The sequence below is a fragment of the Podarcis pityusensis genome (assembly GCF_964106645.2).
Source record: "Podarcis pityusensis genome assembly, chromosome: 8".
Lineage (NCBI taxonomy): Eukaryota > Metazoa > Chordata > Lepidosauria > Squamata > Lacertidae > Podarcis > Podarcis pityusensis.
The window spans coordinates 7,748,035-7,764,441 of NC_138033.1; the positions used below are offsets into that span (position 1 = coordinate 7,748,035).

General features: G+C 47.9%; 1 protein-coding gene across 1 annotated transcript in view; it reads left to right on the plus strand.

Annotated features, from left to right (window-relative positions):
* Positions 1-9,004: 9,004 nt before the first annotated feature.
* PPP5C (protein phosphatase 5 catalytic subunit) overlaps positions 9,005-16,407 on the plus strand; it is a 32,763-nt gene continuing 25,360 nt past the window's right edge. The window contains exons 1-2 of the mRNA XM_081018976.1: positions 9,005-9,162; positions 15,288-15,529. Of these exons, the coding sequence (XP_080875102.1) occupies positions 9,033-9,162; positions 15,288-15,529 (372 nt within the window). The 5' untranslated portion in view covers positions 9,005-9,032. The remainder of the gene's footprint in view (positions 9,163-15,287; positions 15,530-16,407) is intronic.

Genomic DNA, 16,407 nt, shown 5'->3' on the forward strand with positions numbered 1-16,407 from the left:
CAGGACAGTCTCTGTCTTTTTTCCCCCCACACACAAAAAAAGGTTTACCGAATGATAAGGGACGAGTGCCGGTTGAGCAAGCCGCTTCAAGGGGGAGGGGGGCAGGTTGAGAGTGATGGGTCTGGGTCATGACCCATTAAAGAATTGGCCCATAAAACCCCAAAACTTCGCAACCAGCCACACGGGAAAATTTGGATTAGCATTTTTTGGGACGTCATTTTAGACGTGCGCTAAACAGCTTCTCATATTTACACTTCAGACACTTCTTTCATAACTATGATGACCCCTTTAAATTATTTCCAGAGGGGATCTCTATTTCGGGGGGGGGGGGACAACAGCCAAGAATGTAGCTGTACTTTAAAAGACTTCTTTGTTATGGTACCAGCTTTTGTAGACTACAGTACATCAGTGTTATCCTGGCCTGCTGGCATACACATTGTTTTTTGGGCAGGTGTGGATTGGGAATGGCGAGGGAGTGAAATGAAATGCAGAAAGTACATTTAGATAGTGATCATTCGCAGAATCTTTGATAACACAGCCATCTTAGCATTGGCAAGCCAATTAAGCCATGGGAGTGTGATAAGAATCCGTTATCCTGGTTCAATCTGCAATTGATAGCGTTTACCCTTAGTTTCCATGAATTACAATTGAGCAGTTCACATTCGTGATTTCAAGTTGTTGCCGGCTAAGGACGCTCTGTCTCGTGGCTAAATTCAGCATTTCTGAACAGGTACATGTGCTGTGAAAACAAACGATCAGTCTTGCAGTTTTTAATAGCTTGGAAGAAGACCCATCGTAAGTAGTATATGATATGAATCATAAAACAACAACAACAATCTTTATTACGGTCCAGAGACCCAACAAATTGTTACAAAACAATACACAATTCATACAGCCTACCTCCAGGTTAAACAAGCATTTTGTTCAGAATATGGTTCTTGCAACCACCGATAAAAACTTTGCCACAGCTAATGTTCTAGCATTTGTCCGGTCTTCCAATAGGAACCTGACATGGTGAGCCTCTGATTTTCCTGGGAAAGGTACCAGCAAGGGTTGTATCAGTTCAGCCCTGGCTTGCTCATATTTTGCACAGTGCAACAAAATATGTTTTATGGAATCAATGTCTTGAGCACACGAGCAAAGTCTGTCCTGGTAGGGAACTCCTCTCAACCTGCCATCCAACACTGCAGAAGGAAAAACGTTTAGTCTGGCTTTGGTGAAAAGCCTTCGATAGTTTGGTACTGCCAGGTTTTTAATGTAAGATGTTAACTGAAAGAGATGCCCATATTGTACTCCTACCGCCAGCGGACTACAGACTGTGTGTGATCGAGATCGCAAGTCACTGTGTACATTGAATCATAAAAAGTGAAAGAAGAATAAAATCGTTTTAACTTTTTCAACATTTTAACAGCGTAAAACTAAAGAATTCATTTGCTTGCTTTTTCCCAAATTCTGCACTAATAGCAAGCAAGATACAAGTTGATTGTTTAGTACTGCATAAAATCTGTTGCAAGTACCTTAGAGATCGTTTGATCGAAAGGCCGGATCGTAGAAATGGAAGTCCACCAACCTTTGGGCACATTTTGAGAGTTCTGGGGTGACAATCACAAAATTGCTGCAATGGGGATGAGGCATAACACACTGTGGCTGCTGGTTGCGTATGTGGCCATAATACAAAATTAAGAGAGAACCATCCCTGGCAACCTTACACTTACTGCGAGAAGTCAACTGTGCCCTCCTGATCCCCACTGTGTGGAACCTGGGATCACACAATACAGTGGTATCTCGGGTTAAGTACTTAATTCATTACGGAGGTCCGTTCTTAACCTGAAACTGTTCTTAACCTGAGGTACCACTTTAGCTAATGGGGCCTCCTGCTGCTGTCGCGCCGCCGGAGCCCAATTTCTGTTCTTATCCTGAAGCAAAGTTCTTAACCTGAAGCACTATTTCTGGGTTAGCGGAGTCTGTAACCTGAAGCGTATGTAACCTGAGGTACCACTGTATTGGTTTTATGTGCACACATTAAAGGTGTTGCCGTCTAGTAGCAACAGGAAACATTCCTCTGCACAGAAAGAGTACCAAAAAGGAACACAAGCGAACAGCAATGAACTTGCACAAGCAACGCTGACACCAAACCCTCCATATAGTAAGTAAAATAGAAACATTGTCACCCGACCCTACCTCCAGCCATCTTTCCCCCCCTCCACCTCTTTCCCCCTTTTCTTCCCAATGTCTCAACAAATGAAACTGATTTGTAAAAATGTTACATGGGAAAAAGAAATACGAGAGAGACATTGCAAACATTTTTGTAAATCAAGAAAATCTTTAATAATAATAAAAAAAGAAAGAGTACCAAAAATACGCTTGCCAATTAAACTTAAAAGCTGCCGGCACATTTTGCTCCATAACTTTCTAGGAGGACTGGATACTTGCATACATACAGTGGTACCTCTGGATGCGAACAGGATCCGTTCCGGAACCCCGTTCGCATCCTGAAGCAAACGCAACCCACGTCTGCGCAGGTCGCGATTCGCCGCCTCCGTACATGCACGTGACGTCATTTTTGAGCGTCTGCACATGCGCGAGTGGCGAAACCCGGAAGTAGCGCGCTCTGTTACTTCCTGGTCACCACGGAGCACAACCCAAAAAGGCTTAAGTTGAAGCGACTTCAACCCGAGGTTTGACTGTACTGGACAGTCATACCTCGGGTTACAAACACTTTGGGTTGTGCGATTTCGGGTTGCGCACCACGCCGAATCTGGAAGTACCAGAACGGGTTATTTCCGGGTTTCGCGCATGTGCAGAAGCGCTAAATCGCGCTTTGCGCATGTGCAGAAGCACCGAATCGCAACCCGCACCTGCGCAGACACTGCGCTGCGGGTTGTGAACGTGCTTCCCCCACGGATCACGTTCACAACCCAAGCGTCCACTGTACATATAGGTGTGTGTGTGGATAGATAGACAGACAGATAGACAGCTTTTACTTGGGCACCAGTGAAAGCCTTTTACAGGAGCCAGTTTGCCAATCTCTGATTTTAATTCACAAAATAGATATTGTTAAACACAGGGCGGGGGTAGGATTTGTGGTTAAACATATGGCATTCTCACCGTCTATCCCATATTCCACCGGTTTTCAAAACGTAGCACACGCTAGCAGGAGGATGCATAATTTTCCAAGTATGACGTTACCATAAACAGATGCAGAAGCTGTCGCCAGCCCTTTGAGGCGGGGCTGGCGTGCGGGACTCTGGAAGTCTGCTTTGACATTCTGTAACTGCACGGCTCGTGTCTGGCTCATATCTAAATCCTGCTCTGGGAAGGCAGCGCAAGGGAAATGAGTCACTGGGTCATTGGAAACTGAGCCAGAGCAACTGTCATTGAATGCAGTGGGGGTTGGGGGGTTGATCCTGACCTTGAGAGCGTCTGGCTGCAGGATACACCCCAGCCAGTACTCTTTTGAAAAAGGTTCTTCTAAGGAACCATAGAATTGTAGAGCTGGAAGGGACCCCGGGGTCATCTAGTCCAACCCCCTGCAATGCAGGAATCTCAGCTAAAGCATCCATGACGGATGGCCGTCCAACCTCTGCTCAAAAATCTCCAAGGAAGGACAGTCCACAACCTTCCCGAGGGAGACTTTTCCACTGTCAAACAGCTCTTACTCTCAGAATGTTCTTCCTGGTGTTTAGTCGGAATCTCCTTTCTTGTAACTTGAAGCCATGGGTTCGAGTCCTACCCTCCAGAGGAGGAGGAGACAAGCTCGTTCCCTCTTCTATGTGACAGCTATGCAGTGGTACCTTGGTTCTCAAACTTAATCCATTCCAGAAGTCCAAAACCAAGGCGCGCTTTCCCATAGAAAGTAATGCAAAGCGAATTAATCTGTTCCAGACTTTTATAAACAACCCCTAAAACAGCCATATTTTAACATGAATTTTACTATCTAACAAGACCATTGATCCATAAAATGAAAGCAATAAACAATGTAATAATAATAATAATAATAATAATAATAATAATAATTTATTATTTATACCCCACCCATCTGGCTGGGTTTCCCCAGCCACTCTGGGCAGCTTCCAACAGAATACTAAAATACAATAACCTATTAAACATTAAAAACTTCCCTAAACAGGGCTGTCTTCTAAAAGTTTGGTAGTTGTTTTTCTCTTTGACATCTGGTGGGAGGGCGTTCAACAGGGCGGGTGCCACTACTATGAAGGCCCTCTGCCTGGTTCCCTGTAGCCTGGCTTCTCGCAGCGAGGGAACCACCAGAAGGCCCTCGGAGCTGGACCTCAGTGTCCGGGCAGAACGATGTACTGCAGTCACACAATCAGTCAATCAGTAGCTGAACTGGGTTCTACAAAGCCACAAAAACGCAAAATAAATAGCGAAAACAGACAGACCTCAGCGTATCACTGAAAACGGAAGTGTGTCATTCAAATCAGAAGCGTAACACTCAAAACGGAGCACGTTCAGCTTCCAGAAAAAGTTTGCAAATGGGAACACTTCCGGGTTTGCAGTGTTTGGGTTCCAAGTTGTTTGAGCACGAAGGCGTTTGAGAATCAAGGTACCACTGTGTATCATCTAGCATACTAGGGACTCTGCCCTTGCTCCCTCTCTGCCCAACAACCCCACGTACTCCCTTTTGCCAAACCCCCACCCACCTGAGCAACTTGCGGGGCCAGGGTCTCCTCACCCTTCCATTAAACTTCACTGTGGGCGCATTTCAGCTGCCCCCATTCTGTTAAACAAGTAGCCTGGGCTGGCATTTCTCACAGTGCAGTTGGTTTAGCTGTCCGACTGCAGTGTGGTGACATTTCACATTCTTGTGCGTGAGCCGGGGGTGCCAGGTCCCCCTCAATTTCTGGTGTTAGAATCTAATCAAGGATTAAGCAAGTGGGAACCTTGTGGCAGATGGGTGGCGCCCCGCCCTGAGCTCTGAGTTGGTGGGCAGAGACAGAAGCGTTTGGAGTTTTTAGGATGTCGGTCAGCTGTGGCATGTTCCAGGAGAAAATGCTGGCAGCCTGTTCAACGCAGCAAGCTGAAGCAGAGAGACAGAGCATCCATGACTGATTTCTGCCAGCATCCAAAACTCTGGCCATGGGAGAAGCAGGAGCCTCTTGGAGTGTAATGTTTTGAGCCCCTCCATCATAGGCTGAGGTTGTATATATGTGTAAATAAACCATATGACCACTGGGAGGAACACAGAAAGCAGTTACGCCATGATACACCTACATCAGCACAACCAGATCCCTTTATCTGCCCCAACTGCAACAAAATATGTCTCTCCTGCATTGCTTTTTGTAGCTAGAGCAGGTGCTGTAACTCTCCAATGGTTTGACTTCACCCCCTCCTCCAATGCACACTGTTTCATTGTCTCCCAGCAGATGGATGCCAGCCTAAACCATATATAATAAAGACACCACAATCTCCGCTTTGCCTCATTTCCAAAGGAAACATGAACCCCAGGTAAGCGCCTAGACCCATGAAATCTTGCACCGCTTGGAGAGTGGGATGGCATGTAACAATACATATAAAAAAACAGACTGCTTCCACAGGTTCCCTGCTGTTATGCTGAGCCAAAAGACTTTCTTGTGCCCTGCCTCTCAAAAAAGAACCATTTTGGCCATGCTCATTTTTTTACGTTTTGCCCATGCCCAGTTTGACCATTACAGTGCTTTGAACTGGGCTGGCAGCCAGTCCAGATGACGGAGCACAGAGCACCCACATAACATGGTTCTATCGCCCAGTCCCAGTGGATTATCTTGCTGCATTTTGGACCAACTGAAGTTTCCAGATCATTTTCAAAGTCAGGCTCACACATAGCATTCACTGCAGTTAACTGTATTGGCACAGATGATTCATAACTTACCGTATGTAGTGGTTATGTTCCGGGGATTGTGTGTAAAAATTGTGTATAATCAAAACAACCCCAGAACCACCCCTGCACAACCATCCGTACATTTCTGAAGCTGGTGCGCTGAGCTAGCCTTTCCCCCTACTCCACGCAGGGCAGTGATCTTTTGTAAGCTCTGGGAGAATCCCATGCAGAAAGAGCTTTTAAGCTCTCTGCCTCCTGTGTGCTTAATTTGTGTGACTGCAGGCGGCAAGCATGTAAAGCTGTGATTGCACAAATTAAAGTTGCAAGTTGACCATATGTGCAATTTACAAGGGAAGGAAAATGGATTTTAAATGGTACGGACTAACAGGAAAACAGCCAAGCTTTATTTTGTACAAAATGGGAACCAGTCATTCTCTCCCCCCCCCCCCCATTATATTTTCCAAATTATTACAAATCAAACCATGTGATGTCTCTGCTTTTTAAGATGCTGTCTAGGTTTGTCATTGCTTTTCTCCCAAGAAACAGGCATCTTTTAATTTCGTGACTGCGGTCACCATCTGCAGTGATCATGGAGCCCAAGAAAGTAAAATCTCTCATTACCTCCATTTCTTCCCCTTCTATTTGCCAGGAGGTGATGGGCCCAGTGGCCATGATCTTCGTTTTTTTTGATGTTGAGCTTCAGACCATATTTTGCGCTCTCCTCTTTCACCCTCATTAAAAGGTTCTTTAATTCCTCCTCACTTTCTGCCATCGATGTTGTGTCATCTGCATATCTGAGGTTGTTGATATTTCTTCCAGCAATCTTAATTCCTGCTTGGGATTACTTTAATACAATTTCTTAAAATCAGGTTTCCCGCTCCTGTTGCAAACATGTCAATCATTTCCTCCCATAGCCGAATCATCTCTTACTGAATGTCCAGTTGATTCTTCACTTGTCTTTAGTCCATTCTTGCAGCTGACCACATCCCTCTGCCCTTACAAACAGCAGAACCGGTCATTCTCTATCCTGCATAAGGCTGCCTACACTATCGTTTGTTAATGGAGCTGCGAATTGTAGTTTCCAGGATTCTTTGGGGGAGGCCATGTGTTTTATATATTTGGGGTGTATGCAGCCTTAGGTGGAGATTAATACTTGGCAGAACTTAATTAAATTAGTTTGCAATTTTCACCTTGAGGCTACAAAATCTGCCCTACTTTTATGTATTTTTGCCGTTCGGTTTCCCCCCTCGCATGATTTAACAGCTGTGGAGAACTCAGAAAGGTTCCTCGCTGTTTTGCCCCTTTGTCTGCTTTGCAACGTTAAGAAGGGGTGGTGGGGTGGGGGGGAAGAGACACGGAAAACTGAGCAGGAAATAAATATATGTGTCACACAACACATAGTTCAACAACGGAATGAACTCGGGACGGCCACCAACTTGGATGGCGTTAAAGGAGGATTGGACAAAGCTGTGGGGGTGCTGTTCTTGCTACATTTTTATCACACTGTGTTGCTTTACTGTTATTATAGCAATATGAAGGTAAAGGGATCCCTGACCATTAGGTCCAGTCGTGGCCAACTCTGGGGTTGCGGTGCTCATCTCGCTCTATAGGCCGAGGGAGCCGGCATACAGCTTCCAGGTCATGTGGCCAGCATGACTAAGCCACTTCTGGCGAACCAGAGCAGCGCACAGAAATTTCATTTACCTTCCCGCTGGAGCGGTACCTATTTATCTACTTGCACTATCTGTTTATCTACTTGACATGCTTTCAAACTGCTAGGTTGGCAGGAGCAGGGACCGAGCAACGGGAGCTCACCCCGTCGCGAGATTCGAACCGCCAACCTTCTGATTGGCAAGTCCTAGGCTTTGTGGTTTAACCCACAGCGCCAGCCGCGTCCCAATTATAGCGATATACTTAATATTAATATATATTAGATATCTATTGTTGTTGTTTAGTCGTTTAGTCATGTGTGACTCTTCGTGACCCCCTGGACCAGAGCACGCCTGGCACTCCTGTCTTCCACTGCCTCCTGCAGTTTGGTCAAACTCATGATTGTAGCTTCGAGAACACTGCCCAACCATCTCGTCCTCTGTCGTCCCCTTCTCCTTGTGCCCTCCATCTTTCCCAACATCAGGGTCTTTTCTAGGGAGTCTTCTCTTCTCATGAGGTGGCCAAAGTCTTGGAGCCTCAGCTTCAGGATCTGTCCTTCCAGTGAGCACTCAGGGCTGATTTCCTTCAGAATGGATAGGTTTGATCTTCTTGCAGTCCATGGGACTCTCAAGAGTCTCCTCCAGCACCAGAATTCAAAAGCATCAATTCTTTGGCAATCAGTCTTCTTTATGGTCCAGCTCTCACTTCCATACATGACTACTGAGAAAAATATCTATATATTATGTAGATATCTATATAATATATAGATATTGATATCGAATATATTAATAGATGTATGCCTAATAGATATTAATATATAGTATTAAAATGATCTGAATATATTGCTATAACAATGAAGCAACACAATACATAATATTTTGTACGCTGCTCTGGATTCCTTTAGGACCAAGGTTTCCTTCAATAAAATAACAGCGTCCGATTTATGATTTAGATTTCCCCGCATGCATCAGCATCGCTGCGCAGGATCCCCCTCTTTGCACTGATCCTCCCCCTCCGCTGTGTTCCAACGCAAGTGACGCGCTCAGAGGACGACACGCCGTCCCCTGCCAGCCGCAAAGAGGCACGGGCCAATGACACTCCACCTCGCTCTCGAAGCCAGCCTATCCTAACAAAGCAACCAATCGTGGCTCTCCGGGGACCACCGCAGCCAATCGCGTAACGCCTCCTTCTTAGGCTGCCGGCCTATCACGGCGCTGGCTCCGCCTCCATTCGCCCTGGAGGACGCTCTAGGCCGGTGTCTGAGGCAGGAATCCCCTTCGCTCCCCTCTCTGTGGTTAGGGGCGTCGCTCAGGCCCCGCCTCCTCGGCGCGAGAGAAGGGAAACCACCAGGATTCCTCCCAGCTTCGGTTCTGCGCATGGGCGCCAAGCCTTTTCCTCCGCACGTCAGTCAAGTGACGTCCCCGCCGGCTCCGCCCCCCGCTCCGCTTTCTTTTCCCGCTAGGTGCCTGTTTGCGACCGCCGCGCTTGACGGCTGGTGGGCTCTCTCCCCCTCCTCCCTTTGCTCGCTGGTTGTCAGGGCGGCTCGCTTTACGGCCCGGCGGCGATGGCGGAGGGAGAGCGGGCGGAGAACGGCGGCGGCGGCGGGAGCTCCGGGCGGCCGCCTCAGGAGGGCGAGCCGGGGGCGCTGGAGCGGGCCGAGGCCCTCAAGACGCAGGCCAACGACTTCTTCAAAGGTAGCGGCCGGCAGGGAGGAGGAGCCGTGAGGGGAAGGGGGCGGGGCACCTTGAGGGAGGAGGGGGAGGAGCCGGGAGGGAAAGGGGCGGAGCCGGGAGGGCGGAGCCATGGGGAAGGGGCGGGGTTTGCCAGAGGGGAGGAGCTAATGGGGGCATCTGAGTGAAGAGGTGACCAGTGGGAGGGCCACTGATTAGAGTTGATTAGAGTTTGGAGGGGGGTCCCAATGTGGGGGAAGAGATAAGGGGGAGTGAGGGAGGGGCCTCCTGTGCCACCCATGGGGGGTTGTTGTGTGAGAGAGGACTAATGAGGGGGAGCATAAAAAATTATTTTTTATTGCATTAATTTCCTGCCTGCTCCAAAGAGCTCAAAGTAATCTGCATAGCTCCTCCCCTTCACCCTCCCACACTTTCCGTTGAACCCCCCCAACAACAACAACTCTGTGAGGTAGGTTAGGCTGAGAGGCTGCCGCTGGCCCCCAAGGTCATACCCGGTGAGCTTCCAGACCGAAACCCTGGTCCTAGTCCAGAGCTCATAATCTGAGTGCCTCCGCTCTGAAGGAGCGTCTCCACCCCCGTCGTTCTGCCCGGACACTGAAGTCCAGCGCCGAGGGCCTTCTGGAGGTTCCCTTGCTGCGAGAAGCCAAGTTACAGGGAACCAGGCAGAGGGCCTTCTCGGTGGTGGCACCCGCCCTGTGGAACGCCCTCCCACCAGATGTCAAAGAGAACAACAACTATCAGAAGGCAGCCCTGTTTAGGGAAGCTTTTAATGTTTGATGTATTACAGTATTTTAATATATTGTTGGAAGCCGCCCAGAGTGGCTGGGGAAGCCCAGCTAGATGGGCGGGGTATAAATAATAAATTATTATTATTATTATTATTATTATTAAATGTTGAAAAAAAGGACCCTAGCCCTAAACGGCCTCGGCCCAGTATACCTGAAGGAGCGTCTCCACCCCCATCATTCTGCCCGGACGCTGAGGTCCAGTGCCGAGGGCCTTCTGGCGGTTCCCTCATTGCGAGAAGCAAAGCTACAGGGAACCAGGCAGAGGGCCTTCTCAGTAGTGGCGCCCGCCCTGTGGAACGCCCTCCCATCAGATGTCAAAGCGATAAATAACTACCTGACATTTAGAAGGCATCTTAAGGCAGCCCTGTTCAGGGAAGCTTTTAATCTGTGATATTTTAGTGTATTTTTTGTTTCTATGGAAGCCGCCCAGAGTGGCTGGGGAAACCCAGCCAGATGGGCGGGGTACAAATAATAAATTATTATTATTATTATTATTATATTATTATTATTATTATTATTATTGAAGATAAAAAAAGAGGACACATTTGCCGACGTCTGCTTTTAACCATGGAACGCTGTGATGACTCTTGTTTTACACACCTGTGAAAAAGAAGACGTGTCCTGGAATAAGAGGACATATGGCAACCTGGCTCCATTTGATGGAGGAGGAGGATTCGAGGAAGATGCTCCCTTGGGATGTGTGTGGCGAGGGGGACTCAGTCAGTGAGGGAGGAAGTATGAAACGTGTCCTGGGCTGGTTGTCCGCGAGATGGGGCTCATGGGGTAGAGAGCATAGAATCATAGTATTGGGAAGGATCCCAAAGGTCATCCAGCTCAACCCCTTTGGCTGAGCGGCGAATTCGGCTGCAACAGCATCCCCCTGATAGGAAGCCAGACAGCTCCTGCCTTAGAAACTTGCAGTAAAAGTACATTATTCTGCTGTGGAATAAGCTCCTGCTGTCAAATGGCTCTTTCCAGTCTTCAGTTGGAGTCCACCATGTTTGTAATTGGAACCCATTGGATATTGCAGCAAAGCAAAGGACTTAATTTTGGCTTGGAAGGAAGAAGAGTCCTCTTGGGGCAGGGCAACTTATGGGAACACAGGTCTGCCTACAGTGGGTTCCTTGGAAGGTTTTTTTTTAGGGTTGTTGGTGGGTTATCTGTGGTTCCATGGGGGAGAAGGGTAGTTAAAGGGACTGTGTCATATTGGAGAAACGTGCAGAAGTATGTGCTTCCCATGGGGAGTTAAAGGTGAGATGTGTTGGACAGCCGGGCAGCCACCACTTCCCTTGCTTCCCGCAAGGGAACAAATAACTCTCTGTGACTTGAAATTAGCCATACTTGGGTTCTTGATGTCTCCTAGATAGAAAAAACGCCAGGCAAATTACAGGTTAATGGTCTTCCTTCCTCCCTGTTACATTAAACCTGTTAATTGCAAGCAAGTAGACTTTCTACTTTCCATCCCATGACACACGGTCTGTCCACTAGAATGATCTATTCAGGGGTGGGAAGCATTGTGATCAATTTGCAGGATTAGCATTCAAAGGGATCCTAATCTCTGGAGGTGGCAGCAGATTTGCAGAGTTTTGCAGGCATTGCTGAACGGCAGGCTGGATCCACAACACCCAGTGAGGAAGTAGATGACCTTGTGGAAGAGGTTTTCTCCCCAATAACTTTCTTAGGAGGGTTGAATCTAAGATGAATGGGGAAATTCTGGCTGAGTAAGTGGTGGAGGTGTGTTGTTTAGGAGAGTGTAAGGGAGTGACCCAGATTATTAGAGCAAGTGTGACAGCTTAGGTGTAGAACATTTGCTTGGCATGCAGAAGGTGACTTGGTCCATCTTCCTATTTTGGGATATGGCAGAATGGGGTTTCCTTCAAGTAGGTCTCTATCAGCTCTTGTTCTTAAGCCTCCAACACCTTCCTTGACACCAGGCTCTTAAAGATGGATTTGGGAGGCTTTTCTGCCTTCCCGCAGCCATGATGCTTAACCTCTTGTTGTGCCCTCGGGTCACATGATGACCAACTCTGTAATTAAACAATCCAGGCCTCTTGGACTCTGTTGCATTTGGTAGAACCTCTGCCAACTTTCAGAATATGGTTCACTTTTAATCCCCTGTGATGTTGGCTCATGCCCTGAAACAAGATGTTTTTATAGCCTCATAATTCTGGCGTCTACGGATCCATGGAGACAAGTGAGGGCAGCTTCACATATATGGAAATGTGCACATTTCTCTCTATTTTCTGGAGTAATTCTGTCTCTTTATATTTTGTCAAATAAGCTGCGGTAACTTGCCCCACATTCACATCTTTGGTTATTTCAGTTCAGCAGAGCCGTAATATACTCTTGGTTTCTGTCCTCACTGGCACTGCATGCATAAAACGCATACCGTATTTTTTGCTCTATAAGACTCACTTTTTCCCTCCTAAAAAGTAAGGGGAAATGTGTGTGCGTCTTATGGAGCGAATGCAGGCTGCGCAGCTATCCCAGAAGCCAGAACAGCAAGAGGGATTGCTGCTTTCACTGAGTAGCGATCCCTCTTGCTGTTCTGGCTTCTGAGATTCAGAATATTTTTTCCCTTGTTTTCCTCCTCCAAAAACTAGGTGCATCTTGTGGTCTGATGTGTCTTATAGAGCGAAAAATGCGGTAACTTGTAATTTGTTGGGGGAAATTTGATTGTGTCGTCCGTCTAGCGTTATTTCCACCCTAGTTCTAACTTTAAATCCTTAAGGCAAATCAGAATCTTTGCTTCTTGCTAAAATATCTGTTAAAGGTTTACAGGAACCTTTCCATTTTGTCACTCTTTATCACCCTTATTCTGGGTACAGAAAGTTGTTTAATGGCACAGTCCTGTCTACTCTGAAGTAAGCCGCATTGGCAGTGTTAGAAATTAGCTGGGCTCTAGGTTCATTTTGTGGCTTGCATGGGTCTATTTGTGACCACATGGAGATTTCTGGACGGCATCTTGGCTACTGATATCTCCATCTGGCTGGTCTCTCCAGCATTCTTAAGCAAGTAAGCAGAAGAGCTTATTTAAAGAGGAGTATTATTGTCAATGAGAATGTCCTCTCCTAGCTGCCCCAAGAGATAGGAGTCATTTCCTTCCATAATTTCATTGGGTCTCCAAGGTCTGTTTAACAGCTCTTTCCTATGCATGCGCCCAGTGGGACTTGCTCCTAGGTATGCATGTGCATGGTTAAAAATGATTTTAAAGGAAAAATAAGCTCTGGGGACAGGATTGGGTCCTGGTTGCCTTTGCTGTGGAGAGAGCAGTAGCAAATGCTGTCCCACCCTACGTTAAGACCTGTTTGAGGAAGGGGAACCAGCGCCCCTCTGTATGGAGTGCCCAGCTGAAGACCTTTCCGGGATGTAAGCGGAAAGGCAAAGCAAGGAGATGCTTTTAACTCGCGTATTTTGGGCACAGGAAGTTGGTGCACTGCTTGTTATGCTGTCCAAAGTTCTGCATCCGTTGGCATTTTACAGCTCACCAGGTTTGTGGCTTAGAGGTGGTGGATCAGTCTCATCAACCTTTCTGTCTGGAGGGGGCCTGAGGATGGTTGTTCAGCCTTAGAGGGCGCTGATGACCTGGATCCGTTACAGCCTGGCTTCAGGCCCAGTTATGAGACAGAAGAAGGCTTACTTTGCTAGTGGATGACTTTACACCGGGCCAGGAGGATGGAGTGAGGAGTGCTGCTCTGTTAGTTTTCCTGAACATCAGCTCCTTTTGATACCACTGCCATTGGTATCCGCCTGGATTGTCTGTTGGAGCTAGACTTCGGAGGCTCTTTGGTGGTTTTGCTCCTTCCTGGACGGCCATGCCCAGATGATGGTGAGGGAGAGCTCTTGCTTTTTGCCCTTTAGCTTACGGGGTTCCAGGGGTCTTTATTGTCCCCCGCACTCTAACATCTACATAGAACCACAGAGGGGAGTCATCCAAAGGTTTGGGCTTCCATTTCACCAGCATGCTGGTAACATGCAGCTGTGCCTTTCTTGTCCATCTCTGATCGGGTTGTGGGAACCCTAAAACCATGTCTGGGGGCTGCTTTGAGATGGGCGAGGGCAAAGAAACTGAGGTTACATTCCTGCAAGGGGGGGGCTGCAGCTGTGGAGGTTTATAGTGAACCTGGACGGGGGAATGCTCCCTCAAAAGACCCACCCACCTCTGCAGTTTGGGAGTAGCCAACAGTCCCAACTTACCAGCATTGCAGTGTGGGGAGGGAAAGTCTGCGGGGTGGACATAATAGGAACAGCGGAAACACATGATGACTGGAGCACCTGTGGATTTGCATTTGTGTTTCTGATTCTTAGGCAATAAGGAACAGGGTGGTTGTTGTTGTTCATAGATGCCTCGGGGCTTGGGTAGCAAAGGAAGCGGCTGCACAGACATGTGTCTGCTCACCATACAGCTATCATCTTGGTCTAAACCAGCTTCCACCAACCTGATACTCCCATCTGGAGGCCAGCAGCTTGGGGGAAGCTGGTCTAAGCTATTAACGTATCATCTAGAGGTGACCTTGGGTCATGTTCAGGCCGAGGTCAATGTCTTTCACTGGCCAAGAAGGTAATACCAGAAGGGAGCTGAAATGCAGATTCTTCTTTAATCATGGAATTGTAGAGTTGGAAGGGACCGTGAGGATCATCTAGTCCAACCCCCTGCGATGCAAAAATCTTTTGCCCAATGTGGGGCTTGAACCCACGGCCCTGAGATTAAGAGTCTCTGGCTCTACCAACTGGGCTATATGCACTGTGTGCCTTTCTGCTTGAACATTTAGGTGAATTGCACCAGAGTTAGGTCCCCCTTCCCAGGGTGCCTCTTCCTGTCATGGAGGAATGTTGCTTCCTCTTGACAGAAGAGAGGAGAACTCTGGGATATCCTGACCTGCTTTTCCCCAGACTCTTTGTCCTCTTCATGCCAACTCTGATGACTTTAAAAGCAGTTTAGACATATTCATGCAAAACTAAGCAGGTTGAGATCCCTGCATTGCAGGGGGCAGGACTAGTTGACCCTCGAGGTCCCTTTCAGCTCTCTGATTCTGTGCATAGCCCACTCCTGTGTGTAAATGGCACAGGTGAGCCTTCTGCGGATTAGCTTCTCGCACCTCGCCTTCCTTCTCTTCCTTGTGTGAATAACAGTTTTGTTGTGCATTTTTGTGCTTTTATATTTTAAACCGCCCTGTCATCCTCGGATGAAGGGCAGTATTGGAAATTTAATGAAATAATAAAAGCTTGGTATCTGTTTAGTTGCACCTCCGGGCTCCGTAGCCAAAGGGGTGCTTCTGGCAGCATGCATTGGCTCCCTGATAACAGTGGTTTCCTGCCTGTCCTCCCCTCTTCTCCCAGCAAAGGACTATGAGAACGCCGTGAAGTATTACACCCAGGCCATTGAACTGAACCCCACCAACGCCATCTACTATGGCAACCGGAGCCTGGCCTACTTGCGGACGGAATGCTACGGCTACGCCCTGGCCGACGCCACCAAGTCCATCGAACTGGACAAAAAGTACATCAAAGGCTATTACAGGAGGGCCACCAGCAACATGGCCCTGGGCAAGTTCAAGGCAGCCTTGCGGGACTATGAGACGGTAAGCAGGGTGGCGGCTTTCTCCTTGAGCATCTAGGGTTGGCGCAACGGCGGGGGGTGGGGTGGGTGTTGCTTCACATGGGGCTAAGCTTGCAAAGCCAGTGTCAGCTTTGAATAATTCCTCAGAAGTCCACAAATCTTGGCTCGGCTTTCTAGCCAGCCATTATTTGTGGACAATGCCAAAGCACCACCACCACGACTCTCTTCCTCTCCCCAATCCCACTACTCAGACAGAAGACTTGTGGGAGGAGTGTGGCCTTCTCTCATTCGCACCAGAGTGTGGCAAAGGTAGGAGGCAGCAAAGGAACCTCTTTTGAGCAGCATAGCAGATTCCTGATGTTCCATGTTCTCCAAGTTCCAGGACAGAGTGAGAGAAGACACATGTCCAAACACACACACACACACCCCTTCATTTCACTAAGAATTGCGCAGGTGGCATTATTGTTCTGGGCAAGATGTGGAAGGTTGATTGTGATTGGCCACCCAGCAATTGGCTTTGTGGAACTCTTGACAATAAAAGGTAAAAGACCCCTGGACAGTTAAGTTCAGTCAAAGGCGACTATGTGGTTGCGGCGCTCATCTCACTTTCAGGCCGAGGGAGCCAGCGTTTGTCCACAAATAGCTTTCCGGGTCATGTGGCCAGCATGACTAAACCACTTCTGGTGCAGCGGAACACTGTGATGGAAACCAGAGCGCATGGAAACACCATTTACCTTCCCGCTGCAGCGGTACCTATTTATCTACTTGCATTGGCATGCTTTCAAATTGCTAGGTTGGCAGGAGCTGGGACAGAGCAATGGGAGCTCATCCCATCGCGAGGATTCGAACCACCAACCTTCTGATCGGCAAGCCCAAGAGGCTCAGTGGTTTAGACCACAG